Below are 27,896 nucleotides of genomic sequence, written 5' to 3'. Positions count from 1 at the left end.
GGAGCAAGGTCCTGTTTGCTGCTGTAGACTGAGTGGATATTTGTAGCTGGAGCACATCAGGTGCATTCCTGATAATATATTTTGCCATTTAGTTACACCTCAAAGGAATGCAGCTTTTGTGCTCCAAGCCCACTCTGCTCTGTAAACCAAAACAGTATGTAAAGTTAGGAAACGCACTTCCAAAAATATGGAAAGTATTTTTCCACAAAGAAATAACTGTTTCTTTCCTTTATTGACCATTGTGTTTGTGTTCATTCTAGTGCAATATTTACCCATGTAGTTTCCTGCCTGCATTTGGTGTATTTGATGAAGTCAACTGCATACCACAAAATGCACATATAGAGTAGGTGGCCATTCTGAAGGCTTCAGGGATATGCTGGTGCACTTTGCACCTTGGAAAAATGTTAAGCTCCATTTGGTGCTCACTGATCTCTTTTGCTTTCAGCGGTAAGTCTGGCCAAGTGTATGAACTATTTGAAGACTTACCACAGGTATTCTGGGAAAGAAGTAAAATCATAATCCTTTTCTACTTTACCAGGTAAGTTCTTAATAATTTTCTGTACAGCAGATTAATTTAATAATTTTAATTAATTTAATAATTTTCTTATGTACAGCATAAGATTAATTAAGATTTATGTAATATATTACTATTTTACTTAAAGGCTAGATGTACTTTGATGTAGAAATGATCTTAGGAGTTAACAATAATCTTCAAGTACAAAGAACATTCTGTTTAGGATAGGATGTTTTGTTATGCGAGGATGTGGCATTTTGACAAAAGAGGAATGATGCATGTTTTGGAGAACCAGATTTTGTTTGTTTTTTAATGATTTTTCTGAAGAGAATTTTGTGCCATTTTTGAGAAAGATTATAGCATCTAGAAATGATGATGTTGGAGTAAAATACAGGATTAAATAAAAGTGTTTTTCTTGAAGAATGCAAACAGAATATTTGCCATATGTATAGCTAATATTTCTGAATGATTATATGTCATCTCTACTCTTTTTGTTTCCAGTTTAATGACAAGGTGGTATTAATGGTGACATTTCTGGCATATATATTATATTAATGTTATCTCTTTGGTATACAGATTCATTCAGGTACACAGAGATACATACTCACATGTCCCTACCTGTATGTGTAAAATTCACATTTCACATGCAGAAATTGAAACTCCCTACTTCTGACCATCACTGAAATGAAAGGACTCAGTATGAAGGAGATTTATAGAATCAAGCTCCCATATTTGTATTTCATCTGTTTTCCCTATTGCGTCTAGGAACAGAGTAATCCTTATAGTAAATCATCTGGAACTCATGTCAAAATAATGATGTCCAGGCAGACATAGGTGACATGATTACAGGGAAAAGTAAATGAAATGTCATGTCATAAATCCATTACATTTGAAAAGAAGGGAATAGTGCCAAACTTGAGATGTCAGACTTCAAATTTCAAGGGGATCACTATCACTACTCCTCTAAGCTTTATCTTCATGACTTTGATTCAAGCCTCCTTTTTATCAGTATACATTGTATGACTTCAACAGTGTCATCAATATACATTGAGAGGAGAGTTTGGCTCAAAATTTTCAAGTTTAATTTTGTAGCTTATGATATGATAGTGCACAACCAAGACAACACGTATAGTGAAAAAAGTCTGAATGTCATTCCTGGCATGGAAATCTTCAGACTTAATGCAGTGTATAGCTGTAGGTGACCCTTCTCTGAGATTGTATAAATGACATCAGAGCAATGGAAGGATACTGTTCAAGTCAAACATAGCCTGTTCTTCATCTACACTTTAAAGATCAAGGGTGTTATTTCTGAGTATTTTTAACAAGTCAGTGTGATACAATGATGAATATGGGTAAGATTTGACTGTACCTTGTGAATTTAAATGAGACAGGTTTCCTGTTACAAACCCAGAAATTAATTAGGGGGTAAATTTACACTGCATTTAGCACTGGTTCTACATTCCAAAGATTTATCTCAATGAAATAAGAGGGTGTGTTGTAGTGAAGATTGCTACTGCAGAATTGCTAGAAAAATTATGTTGAAATTTACATTACATACATTTTCAGATACTTCATTATGACAAATTTTCTGTAGAATATTTGTGTTGTAAAAAACTTTCAGGTACAGTTTTATTCATCTTGCTATGATAAAGTTGTTCACTGGAATACTTCTCTTTCCAAAAAACATGCATTAATCATGTTGATACATGGACCATGGTTTACGAGAATACCATGGAATAGAATAGAACAGTTCATTTGGAAGGGACCTTCAAAGATCATAGAATCATAGAATATCCCGAGTTGGAAGGGACCCACAAGGATCACTGAGTCCAACTCCTGAGTCCAACTTCAGTCAAAGATCCTTGAGTCCAACTGCCTAACCTCTCCAGCGCTATCCAAAAGTTAAAGCATATTAATGAGGGCTTTATCCAAATGTCTCTTGCATACTGACAAGCATGGAGCATCAACCACCTCACACAAGGAAGCCTGGTCTAGTGTTTGACCACCTTCATGGTAAAGAAATTTTTCCTAATGTCCAGTCTGAACCTCCTGTACTGCGTTTACGTGAATAGGTTTGACAGATGGACCCCATGGTACGGACCCATATGGGAGCAATTCTTAAAGAGCTGCAGCCCGTGGGCAGCCCCCGCAGGCTCATTTCAGGAAGGATGGCATCCTATGGGAGGGACCCCACATGGAGCAGGGACAGAGAGTGACCATGAAGGAGCAGCAGAGACGAAGCCTTATGGACTGACTGCAGCCCCCATTCCCTATTTTCCTGCACCGCTTGGGGCGGGAGGACATAGGGTGGATGGGGAGAAGGTGTTTTTAGTTTGGTTGTGAGTCTCACTGCTTTTGCTGTAGGTAATAAATTACATTAATCTCCCTATGCTGAGTCAGTTTTGCCAGTGACAACTGTTGAGTGATCTCCCTGTTCTTATCTCAGCCCTTAAGACCTTTTCATCTTATTTTCTCCCCCTTTCCCATTGATGAGGGGGAGTGAGAGAGCAGTTGTGGTGGAGCTCAGCTGCCCAGCTGGGTAAAGCCACCACACCTCACCTGGTGCAGCTTTGTGCCATTGCCACATGTCCTGTCATCCATTACCAGGGAGAAGAGATCAGCATCTCTCTCTCTCTACTTCCTCTTCTCAGGAAGTTGTAGAGAGAATTTATAACAGAATTAATTTCTTAGACACTTTTCGCTGTTATTATGTCTAAAATAAAATAAAAATAAAAATAAACTTCTATCTATTCTGCTATAGGTTTAACTCAGTCCATTCTTAACAACGGATGTGCAAAACTTCTGTATCATTTTGAAAGTATTCAGTTGGAATGAGATTTTTCTGACCTTTTTAAGGGAAAAGTGTCCAGGGGTCACTGGACAATTAATTCCTCCGTGCTTATGAGCTAAGCTTTTCAGTCAAGCCTTTCAACTTGAATGGGATGATGGAATATTTTTGACAAATGTTCCCACTTCTCAAATAAAATATTTTCAACAAAAGGTATTTTACCAGTTCTACCTGCCACCTATTAAGATAATTAAGGATCTGTTTACAGTTTTATTCTCATTTTAAAAAACAACACATTTCAACTAATATTTAAAGAACTTGTCATTTTGACTTATGACCTGAGTGAATAGCATGTGTTGCTATACCTACATACAATCTTTGGCAACATTCACTTTTGCTCCTGGGCTCAATTCCAAATAATGCAGTTTAAAAATAATGTAAATAGATGTTCCTACAGATTTTTTCTCCACTACTTTCCAATATTTGACCTCCACTTTCAATGTAAGTTTAAAAAAAAAAATCATGGTTTGAGCCAAAGCCATTAAAACATAGCTCCTGCCAACTTTAACCCATTCTGCAGTTGCAAGTAACTGAGACAGTTTGCCATAACGTAGATCAGTGTTGTTAAATAAAGTCTGATTTCCACAGGCTCCTTAGTAATAAGATTAAAACATCTGTCTAGATAATTATGTGTACATGTACATACAACTACCTCACTAACACATGCCATTGTGCAACACCAGCTGCTCAGAAACAAACTCCCTCAAGGACTTGCTTGAACCAGGACAAAGCCAGAGCAGGTTCCCTAATCCACATGCCAATGATGTTTCCCTTAATTAAAAATAAGCCCAGCTTTGTAATAGTTACCAAAAATATTTTGCCTAAATAACGTTATATGTGATACAGACATTTCACCAGCTCCTTTTTGAATTTCATTGGGCAGGGAGGCTAGACTGATGGAAGAGAGGCACTGTTTTATTTGGCGCCATCTAAGGGCAGGACGGAATTTCACCTAGACCAGCACAGCATCCAGTCCTGGTGCTGCTGTGGCTGTTCTTCAGCCTCCCAGGAGAGAAATTTTTGTGAAGTCTTAGGTGTTTCCTCAAGATTGAGCAATCATGATATAAAAGTTTCTCCACTCATCTTCCTTCAGTACCTTTGAAGTTGGGGAGGCAGCAACATCTGCCAAAGTGCATCAGACAAATTGGCACTCACAGTTGAGCAGTGGTGCTCTCCTACATTTATTTCCAGGGGTTGATGTGAATGCAGTATGAATAGTTAACTATGATGAATCTATCTACTCATAAAGATTAATTGGTTCTATTTGCTGCTTCTGCTATTGTTATTTAAAGAATCAACAACCTAATTTTCATTAATATTTTGCAGAAAAGGATATGATTTAGACTACTGTTAGTATTCACCCATCTCCCTCAAGAAAACTGCTGAAGATAAAATTACAAATGTGTAGGTAATTTATTTGCTCAGCCATGTGTGTCAAACCAAAATATGTTTCTCTGCATATTCTGACCAACTAACCTCCCAGTAATATTTTAAGACTGTGTACTATCAAAATTAAATACATTTTCATAACTGCATTTGTCAGGATCATAGCTCAATGTGTTTTCTTTGCACAAAACGCAAATTTGAGTGAGATGGTAAAGCTAAAGGTTACATTTGCCTTGGGAATTAATCAACGGCCTACATGGAACATGCAGATTGAATTCCTTTTTGCCAAAATAATAGTGAATATGGAATTTTTGCATATTTTAAAAATTAATCCTTCTTCAAGGAACAGATGCAGACACATCATTTAAATTAGGAGAGTCAGAATAATCAACAACAGCATATGCATAAAGTAACACACCCTCTAGGTCCACAGCAGCATGGGACACAAGCAATAAAGGTTCGGACAGGTTTTACTGAGCAAGAAGGAGATGTTCTTTGGAAATGATAGACTGCGTGAATAAAACACCTATAACCTCAGCTATAACTGTGTGATTCCAGGTGGAAAATGAGAAGGTCACTGAAGTATCAGTTGTATTTGTTGTTTTATTAATCAACATTCACTAGATTTTTTTTTTTTTTTAATGTGCATAAAGATCCCTTTGCTAGGTCAAGGTAATCATGATCATCCAACTGCAGTTGTGAAAGACTGTAAGATGAGATGGGGTGCCACAGATGAATCCACTAAAAATGGACAACTAATCAAAATTAACCAAACCAAATGCAATGTATGCAAATTAACTATGATTTCCTTCATTAGGAATTGTGTTCATTTTGCTTTTCCGTATAACAGACCTTATTACCTCTCCTAGGTACAGTTAGCTGTCCTAATTTCTTTCAATAGCCAACACTGCCTTGAAACTGGAGTCAGGCATGCCACTTCCCTCTAATAAGAAACAGTGAGGCAAGAAAGAACAACTAATCTTGCCTTCAACTTTTTGTATGACAAATAATGCAGTTTTACAGCCTCCCATGAGAACTCATATGGATAAGGTTTAGTGGGCTATCAACACACTTCGTAACTCACATCACATTGCATTAATCATCAGCTTACATTAAAAAGGCCACCTGTCCTTGCCTGTTTGTTCCCTACAATGAAAAATGTTCCTCTATATCACAGTTGTTCAATTAATCTGTATATTCGTTACAAGTTTTTACACATTAACATCTTCTCATACTCAAAAGTCTGCAACCACTAAATCTACAACTCTTCCTGTCAGAGTTTATGCCTCTATTTTCAGGTTATGAGGTAAATGAACTGAATAAAATGACACAAACACGTTAGTTCTGTGCTCAACGTCTGACCATTTAAAGACCAAAATATATTTGAGGTCTGAAATGTTCTGATAAGAGTCTTAAAGTTCCACATTCCAGTCTGGACTAGATGGTGAGATGCCATAAATTTATCAAACTTCTGCTAACGGAAATTCTAGCTCAGTTTTCTGTGCTCAAGCAATTTGGACAGGCATTTTCTGGATGAGTTTTTCAGTACAAAAAACAAACCCAATCTCAGCAACACAGGCACACAAACACTGATCTGAAGTCTTCCAAACATTAAAAGGAGGAGGGCATTAGACCTTAGATCCGTACTGTTCTGCTTGATCTCCAGCCTGAACAAGAAGATGTTACAGATGTGTGCATCTTTAGGAATATAGCTTTAGGATGATAGCAATCTGAAATTATGAAAAGTCTAAAACCAACAGGAAAATACAGTGGTGTGTGCTCCTCCACACCACCCTCCAGCCCCCACAACAGTAGGGGAGCTCATCCTGATAACCAGTAATGGTCCTTGTTATGTAAGACTCGGTCACTTACCAAGGCCATTTGTGGACTAATATTTGTTCTATGCCATAGGACAGAGAGAAAAGCAAGCAACAGAATTATGATGCAGACTAAAGGTTAAAAAAAACAGGTGAATTAAGACGTGGCGCAAGGAAGGGGATCAAAGGATGCTTTGTGTGTGTAATAACCTGGAAGAGGTCCTGCAGCTCACAGCAGCCAATTGCAAGTTTTATTTTGGTGTGATTTAACAGCTATTTGAGGAGCTTGCATCAGCAGATTTAGTTATTATAGCTTTCAATAATTTTAGCAGATAGAGTACTAGAGGTGGATGCTAATTATTTTGTTTGTGTAAGAGCTGGCTTTGTTGTTGTTGTTTGTAAATGCATATGATCTAAGAGCTATTTGCCAAGATATTAAGTAGTAATGGGAGATAATATTGTTGCTCATGTAAATATTTGTAAAATATACAAAAGAGATTTATTCCTTAACATGGCAATCCTAACAGTTCACCAATTCAAAGAGAGCTCTAAAGCCTGCCGTCACTATATGTATGCTGCTAGTTAGGTATTCACAGCAAATTGCAAATAAAATTTTGTTCAAACTACAGAGGGGAAAAGATGCCTCCTCCCGCTTTTCATGGTTACAGTATGAAACGCTGCAGAGGAAAGGGAGAATGACTGTTAAACACACAAGATAGGAGAAATAACAGAACACTCCATGAGAGATACTCTTCTTTCTGTTCCTACTTTAACACTTTTCCTTTATACTTCACATGAATATAGAGGTAAGAAAACAGAGTAGATGTATCTTCATACATTATTTCAGTAAGTGATTAACATCAGCTAAAAATACGTCAGAGTCTTCTTTACAATAAAATCCCAAATTCAGTCCTCTGTGATGTGAGACGGTTTACGAGACCCCAGATAAAAACATAAGGAACTTTAGAAACCTACAGAAGATTTTTTATTTTATTTTCTCTCTCTTTCTCTCTCTCTTTTTTTTTTTTTTTAAGTTCAAGAAACCAAATGAAAATGTGTCTGATAGTTTGATTTTGATTTACTTGTAGCTGACCAGCAGCTACACTTTCCCTTCTTTGATGAAAATAACCCTACCAGTTTCTGGTTCTACTTGAAGAATCACCATTTTAAGGTTAAATTTACTTGATCTTATTAATCAACTCCTCCAAAATTTTGGTCTTTAGTTAGATTTTATTTTTTTTTTTTTAGGTAAAGAATACATACGAACACTTAGACTTTTAATAATATTTTACCCAAAATCATCAAACAGGTGATATAACAAAATAGTCTACATTACATAAAATATTTCACAGCATCAATAGGATTAATTTGGGTTCTATTTCAGAGGTAGGGCTTCATCCCTAGGTATAACTAACTCAAATGTAAAAATAATGTTATTTTTGTATTTTTTTTTCTCTAGGTCTCTCATTTAGCAGGAACTACACTGTCATCATTCTGCTCTTCATTTTACACACATCTCCATCTATAAAAAGTTCAACAAACTGTGTGTAGACCTGAAGAAAAATGTAAAGTATTGAAAAATACCGAGTGCTCTCTTAATTACCACTCTGAGGAGTAGCTACAAAAAAAAAAAAAAAAAAAGATTACTGTTCTGTCTGATTACACATACACTTTGACTGTGTCTATAGGTTCCAGAGAAGCCTAGGGACTCATTCTGGCTACCAAAGGGTGGCTCCATCCTGAGTACTGTTTCATTCATTAGTGTGGTGCACAGCCCAGCTTCAGCAGGGCTCACGGCCTCATGCCCAACGCTGTGTTAATGCAAAGGCATGGCTTTTGGATAGGAGCTGTGCTCAACAATACCAAAGAAAAGATAGATCCAAGGTAGGTCTTCATTCCCTTGCCCTTAATGCATGCCTCCTGATGACTCAGCTCTGGGAACTGCTGAGCAACACTGGATAAGAAAGCACGGTCTGCACAAAGGAAGGTATAAAATCTGGATGTCACACCGACAATCTTCTCATGCTTAAATCCTGAAATGTTCCTCTCACAGAAGTGAAGAAACTTCAGAAAGTTAGAATGGTGCAAAATGAGGGAAGGAATGGTTATAATCATTGTGAAATGACATTCCTGTTCTTGAGTTGATGGACTGGAAGGCTGGAGGTCAATGTTTAGCAGATGGGTGTTCTTTAGTTCAATATGAGAAAAGCAGACCATTACACTGGGACTGCAGAAAAAGGGGAAAAAAATAGAAGCCCTGCTGCTGCTACTGTGACAGGCAATGACTGCTCCATGTGGCCATAGTGGTCTCTGGCTGGAGAGGGAGATGCTGGCACCACATCAGGAGCCCTTCAGAACCCTTTTTAGCCCCAGAAAAGCATTATCCCAGAATTACAGCTGGGTAACAAGCATAAATCTAGATGGACTTCAGCGTAAGATTATAAAAAAAGGTGCAATGGAAATAACAGATGGAAATGTACTGTCCATCAAAAAATGGAGGTAAGGGCATGTTCCTAATATAAAATTATAATTTCAGCAGACAGCTGCCAAGGCCAGAGGTGTTACAGCTGTTTATAGCAACTCAGAGCCTATATCATTCTCCTGAAGATGAACAGGGGCCTGCTTTTACTTAGAACAAAATACTCATGATACAATAAATATAGCAGGACAAATGCTCATGTAGCATTAAATAAGCACAACCTCAAAAAACCGTTGTACGTTTACAGCAGCTAAGGAGTTGGTCCTACGTGTACATGACTTCTTCTCATGACATTATCAAGATTTATTGCTTGTGAGTCACAAAGGATCAATCTTTAATCAAAATCAGAAGTCTAGAAGTGAATTAAAATTAATAGTAACATACAACTATAAAGTAATTCCTCATATTGCAAAAATACAGGAGGTATGGAATACAGACAGCAGTGTTCAGTAGTTTTCATTTGTGCTCCTATATATATTCATTAAAGTGGTTTTACCATTATTTCATCAAAAGAACTTGTGAGATTTGAAAGAACCATAAAACTTATTTTTCCATCGTTTGGTGTTAAACCAAATAACCCAGAGACCAGCCTCTTGTACCTGGACTCTGTACAACTGAGTTTGCAGTTCAGGGAAACCATTCAACATAACACAGGTACAAGAAAACATGGAGTTTCCTTTGCCATAGGAGATATACTTTACAGACCACTGAAAGTCAAAAACATGAGCGGGTAAAAAAGCACCCATGAACAGTGGGTAGGGTGGAGGGGAAGAGATCCGTAGCATTCTACCTTTCCTACTTCTTCCACAAAAACCTGAGTGTATGGGGGAAGGAACAAACAGACATATGACATGTTTGTGCTGTTAAAAAGGGGGTGGTAGATTATCACCAGCTATATATATATATTGGGGGGGGGGTGCATCTTTAGACTTATCAGTTCCTCTAAAATACAATTTCTATGATTAAAACCTTTGTATTGCTATTCTCTCCTAAGTCCAAAATCCTACAGCACTGCCTGAGCAGGTGATAAATAGTAGTTAATACTAAACAGTAATTATAACACTATTAAAGAGGGTTTTTTCTTCATTTACCCAACAATTATTAAGCCCAGAAGGATACACTGTGAAACTAACACTCAAAATATTTTACAAAATGATAAACACCAACCTACAAACATCACAAAATATTTCAGAAGCTCTGACAATCTAACAAACGGTTATTGAAAAACAACAAAAAAAAAGTTTTAGAATGAATAGGTTACGCTCTTCCACCAGAGCATTTGAGTATATGAAAGAAATTAATTCCAAGCAAATTATGCACATCAGGGCCATAAGCCCTGCTACCTAAATTTGCTTCTCTCTAAAATAGATGACCCATGTGCTGAAGTCAAAGGCATAAATGTGATATCTGAAGTCAATCACATATTTGTACCAGGAGGGTTTCAGTGTCAGAGTTCCTGCCTGAAAGACTACAGACACAGTAACTAAATTTTGATCCAAAGAAATCGTTTAGTTTTATTTCAAAAAAAAAAATTTCTTTCACTGAAGAATATAAATAAGAATTTAAACAGAAGAAAAAATATTTTCTAAGAGCATTTTCTATTTTATTTTCCAGTTTCTTGATTTCTAAAAGAAAGATTTTGCATGTGATTCCTAGAGTATCTTTATTTCATCACTTTCAGTGCTCGCTCATATTAATACTCCAGGCTGTGAAGCAGAGCAGCTGAGGCAGCAGTTCATATCTTGCTCTGTCATTCTTTCTGCAGAAATGGTAACCTCTAAAAAAAGGGCTAGGGTAATAAGTGGGTGCCTTAAAGTGCCAAATCATTAAAACTAAATCTATCATTTCATAAATCATCATGTAAGCCATGTATATGAACAGGTCCGCACACAGGTAGCCAAGACTTTTCTGAGAAAAAGAAAAAAAGAGGGGGGAGAATAAAGAAAGTAAGTCTTCTATCATTTTAAGAAGATTGTCAGAAAGTAAACAAAAGGATGAATAAAAGAAAAACACTCATTTTCAACTCTATTAGAATTGTAGCTTGTTCTCTTCATGTGACTATTACATGACCTAATTTTCATAAATTTCATCTCCACTTTCATCTCTAACAGTTCCTAAGCAGTATTGCTCCTTTTGACTAAGAGACCTTGTTTAAAGAAACAATTTAGAAATTATATAATTCTCTCTCCATCCCATTATTCAATATACCTGTAATCATGTTGCCCCAAATCTATTTGTCCCATATTCAATAATCTTTTATATTTTCCACTTGAACAGATCCTTCATGCTGTTGCACAGAGTAATACCATTCTTCCCAATCATGACTGCCTGCATTTTAATTTTCCCCTACTATTAAAATGACAGAAATAATAATTTAGCAAAATACACTTTTCTATTCTTTAGAACTACCCCCTTAAGACCTGCTTCAACAGATGACTTTATTAAAATATAACTCATTTATCTACTCCTTTTCTTCCTTTAGAGTAGAGAAGAGCATCTGGGGATAACACTGTTATCTATGTTAACTATGTTAACTTTTAGAGGTGTATTTTGGAATACCAATAGCAAGTGTCCAAAAGCGATTGTTTTTGTGATCACTTAAAATCCTCAAAATAATTTTCGAAAGAAAAAAAAAAATCTTTAAAACACTTTTTTGTATAGAAACTATAAATGTTATTTTTCAAGTGAAGTGTATAATACCATAATAAATATGTACATATATATGTGTGCTATGAAATTACAAAGATATACTAAAGTTACATTTTTTAAGCCTGGAGGATATAGACATTCCCCTTGCACACACACGCAATTAGTCAGTTGCCTGACTTTCTTCCCATAGTTTATAGTACTAATTATATACGTGGGCCCCAGCTTCAAAGTTAACTGGAGACCCGAAGAATTATGTGCGCTGAAGTACTGGGCTTACATGAATAGGTTTTGGTAGCAGGGGACTGCAGGGGTGGCCTCTGTGAGCAGAGCCCAGCAGCTGCCCCATGTCAGATCAGAGCCAGCTCCAGCAGGATCCAAAAGGGACCCGCTGCTGGCCAGAACTGAGACAATGAGCGAAGCTGGTTGGGCCTCTGGGAGAGCAGATTTTAGAACAGGAAAAAACTGCTGCACAACAGCAGCTGGGAGAGAGGAGTGAGAAGCAGCCCTGCAGCCCCCAAGGTCAGTGCAGAAGGAGGGCAGGAGGTGCTCCAGGCACGCAGCAGCAGTTCCCCTGCGGCCTGTGGAGAGGCCCCTGGTGGAGCAGGCTGTCCCCCTGCAGCCCATGGGTCCCACACGGAGCAGATCTCCATGCTGCAGCCCGTGGAGGAGCCCCCGGTGGAGCAGGTGGATGTGGCCTGGAGGAGGCTGCGGCCCATGGAGAGCCCCCGCAGGAGCAGGCCCCGGGCCGGAGCTGCAGCCCGTGGAGAGGAGCCCACGCAGGAGCAGGGGGTCTGGGGGGAGCTGCCGCCCGTGGGGGACCCGTGCTGGAGCAGTTTGCTCCTGACGGATGGTACATACGGATGGTACCCCGCGGTACAGAGCCATGTGGGAGCAGTGCTTGAAGAGCTACTGCCTGTGGGCAGCCCCCGCAGGCTCAGTTCGGGAAGGACGGCATCCCGTGGGAGGGACCCCGCGTGGAACAGGGGCAGAGAGTGACCGTGAGGGAGCAGCACAGACACCTTAAGAAATGACCGCAGCCCCCATTCCCCATTCTCCTGTGCCATTCAGGGGGAGGAAGTAGAAGAGGGTGTACGGGGGAGCAGGAGTTTTTAGTTTGCTTTGAGATTCTCAGTGCTCTACTCTGTTATCAATAGGCAATGAATTACATTAATTACCCTTATGTTGAGTTTGTTTTGCAGTTGCTGGAATTGGTGAGGGATCATCCTGTCCGTATCTCAGCCATTGAGCCCTTTTTCATCGTATTTTCTCTCCAATTTCCTTTGAGAAGGAGGAGTGATAGAGCAGTATGTTGGAGTTCAGATAGCCATCAGTTTGAAACGACTGCAGCTGAATGGCATGCAGAAGATACAGACAGTTCTGCAGAGTTAAGGCTTCAGAAGCAATTTCTCTTTTGGGCACAGGCTGTGCTCACCACCTGGCAACAAGCAGTTCCCCCAGGGAGGCTGCCCAAGCTACACCACCTTCTGAAAGCTGACTGAGAACTGCAACAGCTTTTACTGTGCTGCGCTCAGGGCTTTTTCAACCCCAAATGGATTCATGTATGCTTCCTTCTGGCTATGGCAGCCAAGGTTGGATGAGAAGAAGAGTACAGCACTTAAATTCCTTTGGAGCTGTAAAAGCTAGCATTTCCCACACATTGAACTCTTTTTGCATATCCCCATTACAGTGGTTGAAGAAGTTAAGGTAGCAATACAGTTGCAAGATAAGACAACGTGCAAATGGCTCATTTACTTTGCATCCCTCCTTCCCCTTTCATCTTCTAATGACTCTGAATTTAGCCAGAAGTCCATTTGTTTTAGCCATTTCTCATTAAGAATATGCTCAAGAGCAATACAGTCTTCATCATTAAGTTTTATCCCTGTTCCAAAATGACTTCAATTCTTGCCCATGTGTCTTCCCCAGAGACAACTTTACATGAGCTGAGGGTCACTTCTGTCCTTCCTTCAAGCCCTTCCTAAAAATGACCACTTGGTCATTGCTTTTGTGAAATACTTACGACAAAAGTAGAAAACATTGAATCATAGAATCCTAGAATATCGCAAGTTGGAAGGGACACGCAAGAATCTTCAAGTCCAACTCCTGATTTGGCACATGAGTACATAAAGATTAAAGCATATATCTGAGATCATAGTCCAAATGCTTCTTGAACTCTGGCAGGCTCAGTGCCATGACCACTGCCCAGGGGAGACTGTTTCAGTGCCTGACCACCCTCTCAAAGAACCTTTCCCTGATATCCAATCTGAACATCTTCTGATGTAGATTCACGCCATTCCTTTGGCTGGTCACCAGAGAGCAGAGATCGGCACCTGCCCCTCCCCTCCCAAGGAATCTGTAGGCCACCATGAGGCCTCCTCTCAGACTGCCCTTCTCCAGGCTAAACAAAGTCACTTCTGATATTGTAGCACCCAAAACCGCACACAGTACTTGAGGCGAGACCACACCAGTGCAGAGTTGAGCAGGACAATCACTTCCCCGGACTGGTTGGCTATGCTGTCTCTGATGCACTCGAGAATACAGTTGGCTCTTTTGGCTGTCAGGGCACACTACTGACCCATGTTCATCTTGCCATCCACCAAAACCCCCAGATGCCTTTCTGAAGGGCTGTTCTCTAGCCTCTGGCCAGGGTAGAATCCGGCACTTGCTCTTGTTAAATTTCATACAGCTGGTGATCACCCACACCTCTAGTTTGCCAAGATCTCACTGCAAGGCCACTCCACCCTCAAGGGAGTCAACAGCTCCTCCTAACTGAGTATTATCTGAAAACTTACTTAGCATGCATTTGAGTCCTGCATCCAGATAATTTATAATAACATTAAAGAGAACTGACCCTAAAATAAACTAAGTCACTACTATGTTACAAACACATGACCACTGATCACTTATGTCAAATCCAAGGGTATGTTCTTTTGTACTGAGACATTCCATCAAGTTATGTTTTCTCTTGGGCAAGGTACAGATTGCTCTGTGGTGCACTATATTGTGCTTTTCCCACGCACATACTTCTCGGAAAAAAAAAAAGAAATAAAGCCATCAGATCTGTTCTTCTGCCTCCATACAGCTAGTACAAGATGTTCAGCAGGACACAAGATAAGGTAAAAGGAGGACAAGAACCAGAGGCAGATGAAGCTATAGGGCTCCCAGATGATAGCACCACAGTATTAATTTATGTTTTGTAAACAATGCTGAAGAAAGACAAAACAGAGGCCTATGATAACTAGAATTTATAAGTGCCTTAGAAAATAATTGCTATTAGCTTGCGCTGAACCCAAATATAAGCATACTAAAATAATGTAACCAACAGCAATGTACAAGTATTATGCAACATTGATGGCACAGCCAAACCCAATATACAATACAATTAACAGTATGTGAACAACCTGACCATCAAAGGGGTAAATCCAAGCAATTGCAGACAGAAAAACAGAAGAGTAAAGTTTGTTGATAAAGAATGAATTTAGTGATGTTTAGTTTTGAAGTTGAAAACTGGCCTAATTTGTCAATCTTCTAAATATTCCTATCAAAATAGTCTCTAATTCTGACATATATAGATAGATACACAAAAATATATATTCACCTACAACATTTTGCTTGTTTGTTACTGAAATCTGTACTACATGATGAAGGGATGCCAGTATTTTCAGAATCACACATTTCTTTCTGGCTCCAGTCATACTGTTTATTTTTAATGTCACACTCTATGTTTCACATGATGAGCTTTGAAGTTCAGTAAGGTTTTCTAAAATCAGATTACCATCACTGTAGGGGAAGAGGAACCATTATAGCCAGGGTTACAAAATGCTTTCTAAAGCTGTCCTTCTGAGAATATTGTTAATCTTGAACATGCAAATAAAGAACAGCAGGAAATAAAAGAAAAATTGGATCCCCATCAGGAGTGAATGAATGGCACAATTCTTTAACCACATTTTTCATACTCGTTAATTGAGCAATGGCTATGAAATAGTCAGCTGCTAACATGTCCTTATATACTTTGTTACTAACATTATCACCAAGCATTTGTGTATGTTATTCACTGACAAACTAAGTACTCTGAAACCTATTGGGATATGGGGACACAACAGCAGCATTCAAAACCTATTCTCAGTGAGATAAAGAAAAACACAGAAGGGTTGGAAACACATTAAAAGAACCAACAAGATACTGAACATCTTGCACCTGAGGCTATAAATTTGAGCGCTCTTCCCAGCATAGTGCCTGTGATGCCCTCCCACCTCCTGCTTGTCCTCCTTTTTCCCATTTGTGGGGGAGGAGGAGAGGAGTGGGAGTCTCCAGCTACACTAGAATGACTGGCTGAGCTGCCCAGAAGATCCCTCTATGACCTACTTCTGTCAGAAGGAGCTATGTTGACTGTTTGAATTGCTTGTTTTGACTGTAATGAGACTGGAAGCTCTCCTGCGCCTAACTGAATGGATACATCCAGAGCTCAACAAACCCTAGCACAGTGACGGCAATAAACAATAACCTGTTCACAGCATGGATGTGGCCAGAGAAAATGCTGATGTTGGCTATATAGATAGCATACTTGAATATCCATGCAAAAGCCATTCACAGCATATCTGACACAAACTGCTGACTTCAGTCTCATTCTGGAGGGGACACCAAACACTGCCTCTTTGTGAACAATTTTGCTTCAGTAGAGAAATGAATGAGAAAGGGAATGACTCTCCCACTCCCACAGGTGATGGCTGGAAAGCAGGGTTGCAGAACAGAGCATTGTGAACTGTCCCTGCCTGCACTGTCCTGCTGTAGATAAGCCAAAGACTCCCAGCTGCAGACTTGAAAATCAAAGATTAAGATACATGCTAAACAAGCAAACAGGCTAGCTCTGCCATTACCTCTGGGATAGCTGCTACCTTACACCGTCCCTGAGGCATCAGTAAGGGAGGATTTGCTGAGGTGAAGAAAAATAAGAGTCTAAATCAAGTGACATAGGTATATACATTGTGGTTTGCTGGGTAATTTTTTTTTTTTTTTTTTTTTTTTGCTGTCTACTGAAAATCCTGCCAGGAAAAAAAAATGTCGAAGAGGTACTTCCCTCTTGAAGATCCAGACTTAGTATTTGGCTCTGTTTACTGTTGGAGCCTTCTTCCGCACAGATGACCTTTCTGTGCTGGACGGGTCAACAGCTGTGTTTCACATGAGCTCTCCCAGTCTCATCCCTTCACAGTAAAAAACAAAAACTCCCTTGCCCTTTGCCTGTTTCAGACATGCCTTCAGACACTAGAAAGCTAAGAAATAGGAAATGAAAGTACACTTATAACAATTTTAATTACCATATAGATGTATTCTATCAACCAAAAACTGCTTCCATGCTCAACACAGGGGAAGGACTGAGACAAACAGGAGTTATTTAACATGCGCATAATCAATAATACATGATCTTTGGGTATGGGCATGCACTGTATGTCAGCAGAGATGGTTAAAAAGTCAAGTCTGCCGTAAACAGATGTTCCTTTCTGTTTTTTAAATTAAAAAAAAATGCTAGCTTGTGACACTAATTTCAGAAAAGATAAGGATCTCAACGTGTCACAGAAGCTATAGTAGGATGGAGTGCCCATACTTCTTGCCAACACAAAGTCAAATACCACACATTCCTTTCAAAGGCAACTTCAAGTATTACCATCTTGTTAATTTACTGTCACACTGGCTTCCACAGTTATCTATGCATTGCTGAGATGATGGTCAAGCCTCCAGCAGCCAATTTATCTCCATCTGGTGTATAGGAAGACAGATTTGTTGTACTGCAGGAAAGGGGAACTCTGACTCTGAACTTGTGGTGTGCTGCTTTATTTCAAATATAAAAGTTAATAGTGCAAGAAGCAGAATAAGAAAGGACCAAGCGACAACATATGAAAACCTCAGTGAAGAGATTTAAAGGATTTAGTGTTTTTTAATGAACAGAAGTGCTTTGAAAACAGATCATCATCTTCATAGAAAGTAACATCAGAAATAATTATCACACCCCGGGTGATCACAGATGAGCTAGGAAAGAGAAATTACACAGGTCGATTCTTTTTCTCCCCCTTCCTTCATACACTGCACCAACAAGTACACAAACAAGGAAAAAAAAGCCTAGTACAATGGCTACAAAGAGTGCTTGGAGAGCTGCCTGAGTATCCATGGACTGGCACATTTCTGTGCCAGGCCACGTGATTGCAATTTGAGCTCTATAGTGCATGTTCTGTAGATCAGAGGATGCATTCATTACTGGGCACATGCTGCTGCTGCAAAGTAGTGACAAAGCCTACCTCATTAGGTGTTTATCACTGCTGGTCTGGCTCCAGAAACCTGGACCAGAAAGACAAAGATAAATCTCCTCCACTATACTGCTCTTTCTATCACCAGTGAAGGGAAAGATTTACCCTGATACAAACACACAGTAAGAAATGACGTAGATTGAATTTTAGCTAAAATTTATTTGCAAATTTCTTACTGCCATGTTACGAGAAAGTAACAGCATAAAAGTCCTCATTTATATTAGATGAAATGTTTTCATCTGTTCATTATACAAAGAAGGTATAACTGCATGCTGGTTTAAAACAACAACTACAAGAAAAAAATAGGCTAGAACAAAATCTCTGAACACTACCCTCTGATTTCTGGAGTACTTGAATTTTTTTTATTTAAGCCATTCCATATTGTTTTCCTCCCATTTTATGTTTACAGAATCTATATTCTAGATCTAGTTGAAACAAGTCTGATGTAGCCAATTTATTTACTAAGATTTCTGTTTGTTATATTTTAATGGTACTGACCTTTAACTGTCGTCTGCACAAAGGCACGGATCTTCATGCTTGCCAAGATCTAATTTATCTCTAAAATTTAATATGCAGAATTAAACTGAGTAAAACTTAGCTGAGTAAGTATGTAAGTCTAACATACTGTCATCTAAGCTATTTTAACATTATCCTTAAGTGGTTAAGTGTGCAAATCTGTGATCGCAATAATTATATTTTAAGGTAAATCAGATTTAAGTAAAAGCAGGTGGGAAAAAATTGGCTCAGCATCTTAATGTCTAAAAGCATACATTTTATATTTTATTTTATTGGTAAACCATAACATTTAAGAAACCTAATCATCATGCAAGAGCTGACAAAAAAAATAGTACGGCACTCTTTGCTGCTGACACATGAAATGCATTTTCTTGCCCACTCACACTTCCCCCCCCCCCCTTTTTTTTTTTGTTTCCCCACCAGTGTTAGGGTTATTTAGACTCAAGTTTGCTCAAGAACCTGCTAATTTCTACCTACTAGGATTAGTTTCATGAACCATACAACTAATGGAAGCAGAATTTTTACTAATTTGTGTCTCGGTGGCTATCCCTTGTGTAGATTTCATTTTGTATAATAAGCACAGAATTCTGATGAGAACCTTCTTTCAGTTGAGTGGTAGGTTCTCCTCTTTCTGTCTGCCTTTTTTTTTTTTTTTTATATAAAACTCTTAGAAATACAGTATTTTGCGTATCTGTGAATTTTGGTTGAAATTAGCCAATAGATTAAAGACATATTGGAGAACAGAAAGAACAATTAAGTACGTGTATAACTCCATATATATACACATATTTACAAAACATGGTCACAGAAGTCTTCTGCCCTTGGGAAACCAAGCTAAATCATGATTCTCATTGGACAAGCGAGATGCCAGACTACGGTCTTCTGCAATTTGCTAGTTATTTAAATGGTAGTTTGAAACATGCATTACAAGCAGCACCTTTTGCAAGTGGGGCTCCATTCTCAGGAAAACAAGGCCCTGTTTTATTCATGAGTCTCCTTCACTAATGATAGGATATCTTCAAAGCAAACAGTCAGTACCTGACCATAACACAAAAATGCTTCTTTTTCCAGCAAGATTTTCACTTCACCTTCCAATGCTGTCAGCTTTCAAACAGGCAACTACAGCTCATTGAAAGTCCTCTCAGAACACAGATAGGTCACACAGCTCATTTCTGGATGCATGCCTTTTCTCTGTACTCAATTAACCTCTTCCTCTCATACCATCAGGGACCGAAGACTTGAACTGATTCTTTCACAGTCCCATGGGAGTCTCAGCTTTCTCTTTCTCTCCTCCTCTCCCCTGAATGTCAAAGGTTATAGTAAAGAGGAACTTTCTTCCTTAATGACCTCCAGTCTTATCAATAGATTGAGTTGTAATAAAACAATGAGGATTCTATCCAGGTAACCAATTGTCCTTCATCTTTGAGCTCCATTTCCTAATTTTGAGCAAATGAGTGACAAGAACGAAAGAAAATACAATTTGCCAGAATTACCTGCCATCTTTCTACTCCAAAAGATTCAAAGCCAATCTGTACAAATAACTCTCACGCACAGAAGTGAATGCATTTCAACTTAGTGTTAGGATGTGAGGTTGAGGAAAGAAAATTAATGGATGAGGAAAAAGCACGGAAAGGGGGGAAAAAGTAGTACAGAGTTGCTAGGTTTTCATTGTTTTCTAAGGAAGATAAATACAGGCTTAAAAATCACACCAAAAAAAAAATGTTTTTCCCTAGTCATATATCTATAGCAACATACTTAGTGACAGTTGCTTGGTTCAAAGGATATTCCATTTTACAGATAAACTATCTTTTATGAAGAAAAAAAGGAATTTAAAGACTGAAGTCATGAACACAATAGTCACTGGTGGTTATCCATGAATTAAAATTGACTACACAAAAGGAAACATGTAAAATCATTTTTCTTCCCTGAAACCCTATATTCTGAGCTCCATGCCTTCCACACTAGACTCAATGAAGTTACTGGCCTGTGGACAGAGAAGGAAAGCCTTTTCTACCCCCCCCCCCCCCCTTTTTCTTCTTTTCATACTTCTCTGCCTTGCTCAAGATAATATTATAATGCTGTTAGTGATTATACAGGGTAATATGAAACCCTGATTTTAGGAAGGAAATGAAGGAGATGTAGTTTTTCATCTGCTTTGTTAACGCAGAATTGGACTGAGAAATGCATGGTGAAACACATTGTAATTATAAAGGAGAATTGCTTTAGTGGCAATTATAGTCCAAAAGGAGATGTGCTCTCAACTTTCTAAGTTGCTTTGTGAAATACTTTTGGCTATATTTACTCCTAATAATCAAATACACATGCATGCATGCAAAATCACATATGGTCTTTACTGATCATATGATAGATTTAATGTGATATGATATATATACACATACTCACAAACACATAACACAATTTTACATGAAAAGATCCAGTGGGAAGACCTCCCTTCCCTGGGTCTATTCTGTTGTTTGCACAAAAACAATAGGAAGGAATTTCACATCACTTGAAATTAAAAAAAAAAAAAATAATAATAAAGTATGAATTATCAAGCAGAATTAAATATTTTTAAAAATCAAGCAAGGATGGGAAATGTAAGTCACCCATTTCTAATGTTAAACTACTGCTGACATTAAATTAGTTCCGGTTTTGCAATTTCCTCCTAAATCAGTAGTGGTTCATTAATATCATACCTTAAAATGTACCTAAAAATGAACCGGAGTACAATGATGTACTGCTTACATCATTGAATATAGCTTCATGTATCTCTTTGCAAGTATAAGGAATTTTATAACATACATATACATATATTATAACAAAAGAGCTTCTAAAATTGCGTACATGTGAGAGCTTACCAGAAGGCAGCTGATTCCATGAAGGGCATCCAGGTTTTGGAGGCTGGGAAAGCTGACAAAATCAAGAATATTTATACTGAAAATTATTCTTTCCTTTGTGACCTAACTGTATCCTAATCTAATTGCTTAATAGTTGGTACAATGTTGAATACAAAGAGATGAAATTAACATGTTGCTTCATACTGACAGAAAGGTTTCTTAAAACTCCACTGAGACACTCCCTGAGTCATGGACATTATTCTTTCCACAGTGTGTTCCCAATTTTAATTGTTTTAGCAGCTGTATTTTGCTCAAAGGGCAAGATCCAAACTGATACTGGCACATTTCAGATACAAAATTGGCAGAAGCTGGGTGCCTAAATCCTAAATTTGCATCGCGCATGCACAAAGCCACTAGCCAGCCTGTTTAGGCATATGAAAGGCTGCAGGTTTTTACATTTCTTTGCAAATCTCTGGGCATTCAAAAATCTGTTCTTGAATATATGCAGTCACCATCATCCTTGCTAAACGGACCATCTCTCTAGGCACTTCTCTTTTTTTTCCCCCCCATGGTTCCTTACTCCCAGACATTAAGTCCTTACTCCCAGACATGAAGTCAAGCTCAAGCTTGCTTTCTCTCCTTGAAAATTCCTCCTTGGATTCTTTTAAATTTTATGTCCAGTTTCAAGAGGAATGAATAAGAATGAGCTCCTGGGATGTGTAAGGGGATGGTGTAGATAATTTTCTAACAGCAGGTAATATAGAGTTGCTCTTCTTGGACTGAGAATTTAACCCCAGCCTCCCTGTTTCGGTCCCCTGCTGCCTTTACTGTCACAGAACCATCACTGACTCCATGTTGAAATGAAAGGACAAGCCTGTAATCTCTGTGGGATGCCTTTGGTGGCTATGATATTCCAGTTTTGAAATGCACCTAACTGAAGGCAGCAAATGCATGCCTTAGTTTCAGAAAAAAAAAAAATAATAATAAAACAGAATTTCAGAAATTAAACTGGTATTTTTATTGGTTAATTCTGAAGCCCCCATCTCAGCATGTTTAAGGTCATAAATTTCATTCTCTGAGCTAACGCTGAAACATATCAAAGACTATAAGACATGGCCCAAATTCCCTCCACATCTCTCAAAATAAGGACTCTCTGCCTATTTTTCATTGACTACTGGGACAGGTGTGTTAGTTAAGATCTACCTGTACGTGCTGTTAGATTAATTTCTGTCTCATGAATCTTATTTCTGTCATAAAAAATTTGCATATCTAGTTAGCTGAAGCTAAAATTCTCATCCTTCCCAAAATGTCTCATTGCCTTTGGGTGTATATTCTTCTACTGTTTTTCCCCAGATAAAAAATTCATCTGTGTAAACCTAAAGCCCTCTATACCTTCAAAAATGTGTTACACCTCAGGTGTTGAACATGATCCAGACAGCAGCAGGAGGAAACTGTCTCCCCAAAGGAGGTGCTGAACACACACAAAGACTAGTTCAGTTTGCTAAAAAGAGCTGCCAGAACCCTGCTGTTACGCTCATTATAAAATATAGCTATGCATATATATAAATATATATACAGATATATTTGGCATCAATCACAGTTCCAGAAATGTCTTCTTTTATATGTGGTGGAGAGCATTCTTTCTTTTTTTTTTCCCTCTTTCCTTTTAATGTATTTAATTCCTCATTTTTCTCCTGAAACAAAAAAAAAATATATATATTCATCCTGTTGTTTCTTCTCTTTGCTCAGCAGTTTCCAAAGCAACAGGTCTACGCAATTCTTTTTCTGCTGTTTGGACTGGGGGATCTGTCCTAGGGCATCAGCCATGTGGCTAAGCTGAGTTTTTTTTTTAACTCAATTCAATATTCTGCTGAGAGCTTTTATGTTCCCTGAATGAAGTATTAAAATTTCCTTAGCTCTTTCTAACCCACCAAAAAACCTTGTTCTCTTGCTAAAGGTCTGATAGGATTTAACCCAGTGATGGATATCATTGTCTGTTTTTGCTGGTCCTAGCACAAGTTGTGTCATTTTGCATTTCCCACACATTTAATGTATGCATTCGGTGCATAGAAATTCAGCTCTATAAATCATCTGCTTTAGTATTTTAACCCTCCAGTGCCTCTGGCTTTTCCTTTATTGCTAGAACATAATTTGTGGCAATATGTTAGACTGTGTATGAGCATCCAATTTAAACAGCCATCCTGTTTGCTTTTAGATCAATAGCCTGTTCATATTCTGTTCTCTTCCTGCCCATAGCTGCTAGGAAAAAAAAATAATAATAATCACACAATGAATGTCACCTTTTTGTCTTTTTTGTGCATACTGCACAGGTGATGACAGACTCTATGCCCAGCTGTGTAGCAGGCTATATTTCTTGCACATTTTCCCATATGCTTACGGCACTGGGAAATCACTTCAGCTGGTGTCAATTGCCACTACAGATTCTGTTTTGTTGGAATTTGACTTCCTATTTCAGTTACACTGCTGCCACAGGACTCTCCCTCTCATATGCCTGTAACTGCTACCCACACTTAATGCAGCATGCTGCTTCACGCTCCACAGTCCGAAAACCATGCCACTGGAAGCTGCCATACAAAAATATCAGTATCATATTCACGAAAATACTGATCACATTCATGAGAATAGTGGGACTGCTGGCTCTAAGAAGATTAAAATAACCCAGCCTCGTAGATGTGCTATTGGCTTCAAAATTATGAGATAAGAAAAACAAAATGACATTTTATTTTGGGGGTTTATGGCTTTTGTTTAACTTATAGCCCTCACATCTTCCAAGGTTTTTTCTACAAGACTAGATCTTCCAAAACGACAGCAGAGAGGTTCAGATAACTGCCTTATTCAGAGGATGGATCAAACACAAAATATTATGAAACCCCTTAGAAAATTACAAATACTAAGGTCACTGAAATTTATGTGGAAATTGGAGGCAGCTTGCCTTTCTTTACTAGATAAATACAGAAAGTGGAGATATCACTTCTGCCACTCCACAAAGGAAGATAATCAAGAGCAACCTGGCTGTAGACCATCTTTTCCACAAGCAGGACTTGTTTCCTTTTTTGCAAATATTTCCAACATACCTTTCATCGGAAGAAGACACCAGTTCCTTTTTGCTTGTCTTGCTTTTCTTTCTATCCAGTTCAACAATCAGCAATTAATATTTCCTCCAGATGGAATACATTGTCATTTTGTTTCATGAAACACTACAGAGGAGCAATATAAGCCTTTCCAGGCCTTCCATATGTCTTACCCTCTGTGCTTTATTAGATTCCAACATCTATATTTTCTTTTTGAACCACATGAAATAAGATAAAAAGCATTTTCCTTTAGTGTTTTCACACCTTTATAATATATCTATATATTTGCTAAAAAACGAAAGACCAGCTGATAAATATTTCTGTATTGTTGTTATCAGTGTGTTTTGTTATCTGTCACTTCCATCCTTAGGAGCTGATTGTTTGCAGCAGGAATGCAGGTCTGAGCATTGTCTTAACTGCTTATGGTAACAAATCCTTCTAGTAGTAGGCCTTTGTTTCCATAGCAACTGTCTAATAATTTGCCAGATAACATTTATGTGATAAACAAGCCTAGAAATCATTGTTGACTCACATTAGAAGAAATCCTATACATTTTGTGCTGCGCTCTCAGAGGCAGCAGTTGCACTGTGCGGCTCTGAGGTTTCGTATTTCACATTAGGAGGCACTCAATCTTCTTCAAGAAGTAATAGGATTAAGAAATTTCCCCAAGCATCATAGAATATTCAACACAACTCATTTTAATGTGATCAGGATAAAGGCAACATCCTCTGCATCTGTCACCACACTACGTGTTCACAATTAATTAAGAAATGCATCTGCAAGCACTGCCTCATTTAAAAGGGTTCCTTGAACAAAAAAATAAAAATAAAATAAAATAAAATAAAATAAATAAAAAGCAGACAAGCACACATGCAATTCCTAGAACTTCGAAATTTTGTTTAAAAATTAATTATAGACATTGAAATGAAATAAATATCCTGAGCCATATCATAGTTCCTTACTGGCTTTTTGATTTACCTCTTGCCATTTCTTTATAAAGCCAGTATGTGCAATCATACTGGGAATCTGAAGTGAGCAGAAACAGCATATTTGCTACAGTGAGAAAGTGATGCTGACAACACGGCACAGTACAGTCGCAGAGGAAGCTACATGGAAATACGAATTCCCCTCATTCATTGTCTTCAAAAATAACACTTCAGTGGATCAAGACTGTCCCAAGTAACAGTTGTACAAGACTGAAGAGCAGAGCTACCTGGCAGGCTGGGAAATACGTATGCCAACAAAGAACTGAAATGAATGCCCAAATTGCTTTGAAGACAATTAAGTTGACTATACTATCTGGCATAGAAACACAGAAGTCAGGAGTTGGCAGAGCTGATAGATAGGGCTTTAAACTAGAGTCGAAGGGGGAAGGGGATAAAACCAGGCACGCTGGTGATGAGCTAAGGGATGGTGCGCTAGAGTCAGAGGGACTGTGTGCTAGTGAGGTTCTTCGGTCAGCTCCACAAGGTGCTGCATGTAGGGAGGCGCATTTGAAGTGCTTCTACACAAACACACGCGGTATGAGGAATAAAATGGATGAGCTAGAAGTCTTGGCCCAGTCCCACAGCCACAACATCATCAGCATAAGCGAAACCTGGTGGGATGAGTCCTGTGGCTGGTGTGTTGCAATAGATGGTTACAGGCTCTTCAGGAGGGACAGGCAGGGTAGACAAGATGGCAGGGTGGCAATGTACGTGAAGCATGGGCTGGCTGGACTGTGTGGAACTTCAAGTTGACGATGGCAAAGTTGAGAGCCTCTGGGTAAGGATTAAGGGATGAACAAATAAAGGGGATGTCATTGTGGGAGTCTATTACAGACCACCTGGCCAGGACGACAACGCCGATGAATTATTCTTTGCAGAACTAAGAGATGCCTCGAGATCAACTCCCCTTGTCCTTATGGGGGATTTCAACTTGCCAGACATCAACTGGGATCACCACATGGCTGACACAAGCAAGTCCAGATGATCTATCATCTATCTAGATGATAACTTCTTGGTGCAGGTGCTAAGGGAGCCAACTAGGAAAGGTGCCCTCCTAGATCTGTTGCTGGAGAACAGAGAGGGTCCTGTGGGAGACGTGGCAATTGGCGGCCGTCTCGATCATAGTGACCATGAAGTGGTTGAGTTTAGAATTTATGGTGACAGAAGGAAATCTGCCACCAAAACTTCAGCCCTGGATATGGGGAAAGCAGACTTCAGGCTGCTCAGGGAACTAGTCAGCAAGGCCCCCTGGGAAACTGCTTTTGAAGGCATTGGTGTCCATCAGTGCTGGTCAGTCTTTAAGCACTGCCTCCTAAAAGCACAAGATCAGGCGATTCCAAAATATCGGAAGTCAGGCAGGCGGGGCAGAAGGCCGGCCTGGCTGACCAGGGATCTTCTACTGGAGCTTAGATGAAAAAAGAAAGTGTACGGCTGCTGGAAGGACGGTCAGGCGACGAGGAAGGAATACAGGGATGCTGTTCGTGTTTGTAGGGAGAAAATTCATGTGGCCAAAGCCCAACTAGGGTTGAAGCTGGCCATGTCTGTGGGAGACAATAAAAAAGGATTTTTTTAGATATGTGAACAGAAAAAGGAGAACCAAAGAAAACATAGGTCCGCTACTGGATGGGGAAGGTCTCCTCACAGACAATGACATAGGCAAAGCAGAGACATTTAATGCCTTCTTCGCCTCTGTCTTCAACGCTGATGATGGGCTTCGGGACCCAGGGTGCCCTGAGCTGGAGGACCATGACGGTGGGAATGACAAACTCCCAACCGACCCTGAACGTGTGTGGGAATTGCTGCTCCACCTGGATCCATACAAGTCCACGGGTCCGGATGGGATTCATCCCAGGGTGCTTAAAGAGCTGGCTGACGTCATCGTGGGACCTCTCTCAATTACTTTTCAACGATCTTGGGAATCTGGAGAGGTCCCAGTGGACTGGAAGCTGGCAAACGTTGTGCCAATTTTCAAGAAGAGTAAGAAAGAAGACCCTAGCAATTATAGGCCTGTCAGTCTCATGTCAGTACATGGTAAAATTATGGAGAGGATGATCCTTGAAGTTATTGAAGCGCACCTGGGGGACAATGCAGTCATTGGTCCCAGCCAACATGGGTTCATGAGGGGTAGGTCCTGCCTAACAAATTTGATTTCCTTTTATGATAAGATCACCCATCTAGTCGGTCAAGGGAAACCAGCTGATGTGATCTTTTTGGACTTCAGCAAAGCTTTTGACACAGTTTCCCATAGGATCCTACTGGACAAAGTGTCCAGCATACAACTTAACAAAAACATCATACGATGGGTGAGCAATTGGCTGACGGGCAGGGCTCAAAGGGTTGTGGTAAATGGGGCCACATCTGGCTGGCGGATGGTCACTAGTGGGGTCCCTCAAGGTTCCTTTTTAGGGCCAGTCCTCTTCAATGTCTTTATAAATGATTTGGATGTAGGACTAGAGGGTATTTTGAGCAAATTTGC

The 27,896-nt window shown here is 39.2% G+C and overlaps 1 protein-coding gene across 1 annotated transcript in view; it reads right to left on the bottom strand.

The window, feature by feature from the left end:
- Nucleotides 1–27,896, bottom strand: part of LOC308191832 (uncharacterized protein) — a 563,294-nt gene that overhangs the window by 134,830 nt on the left and 400,568 nt on the right. Inside the window, exon 20 of the mRNA XM_080584694.1 lies at nt 21,364–21,415. Coding sequence (XP_080440820.1) covers nt 21,364–21,415 — 52 coding nt within the window. The remainder of the gene's footprint in view (nt 1–21,363; nt 21,416–27,896) is intronic.

This window comes from Anser brachyrhynchus (genome assembly GCF_964034855.1).
Source record: "Anser brachyrhynchus genome assembly, chromosome: 3".
Taxonomy (NCBI): domain Eukaryota; kingdom Metazoa; phylum Chordata; class Aves; order Anseriformes; family Anatidae; genus Anser; species Anser brachyrhynchus.
The sequence above is the reverse complement of the archived record's forward strand: the minus strand, read 5'-3'. Positions and strand labels throughout refer to the sequence as shown.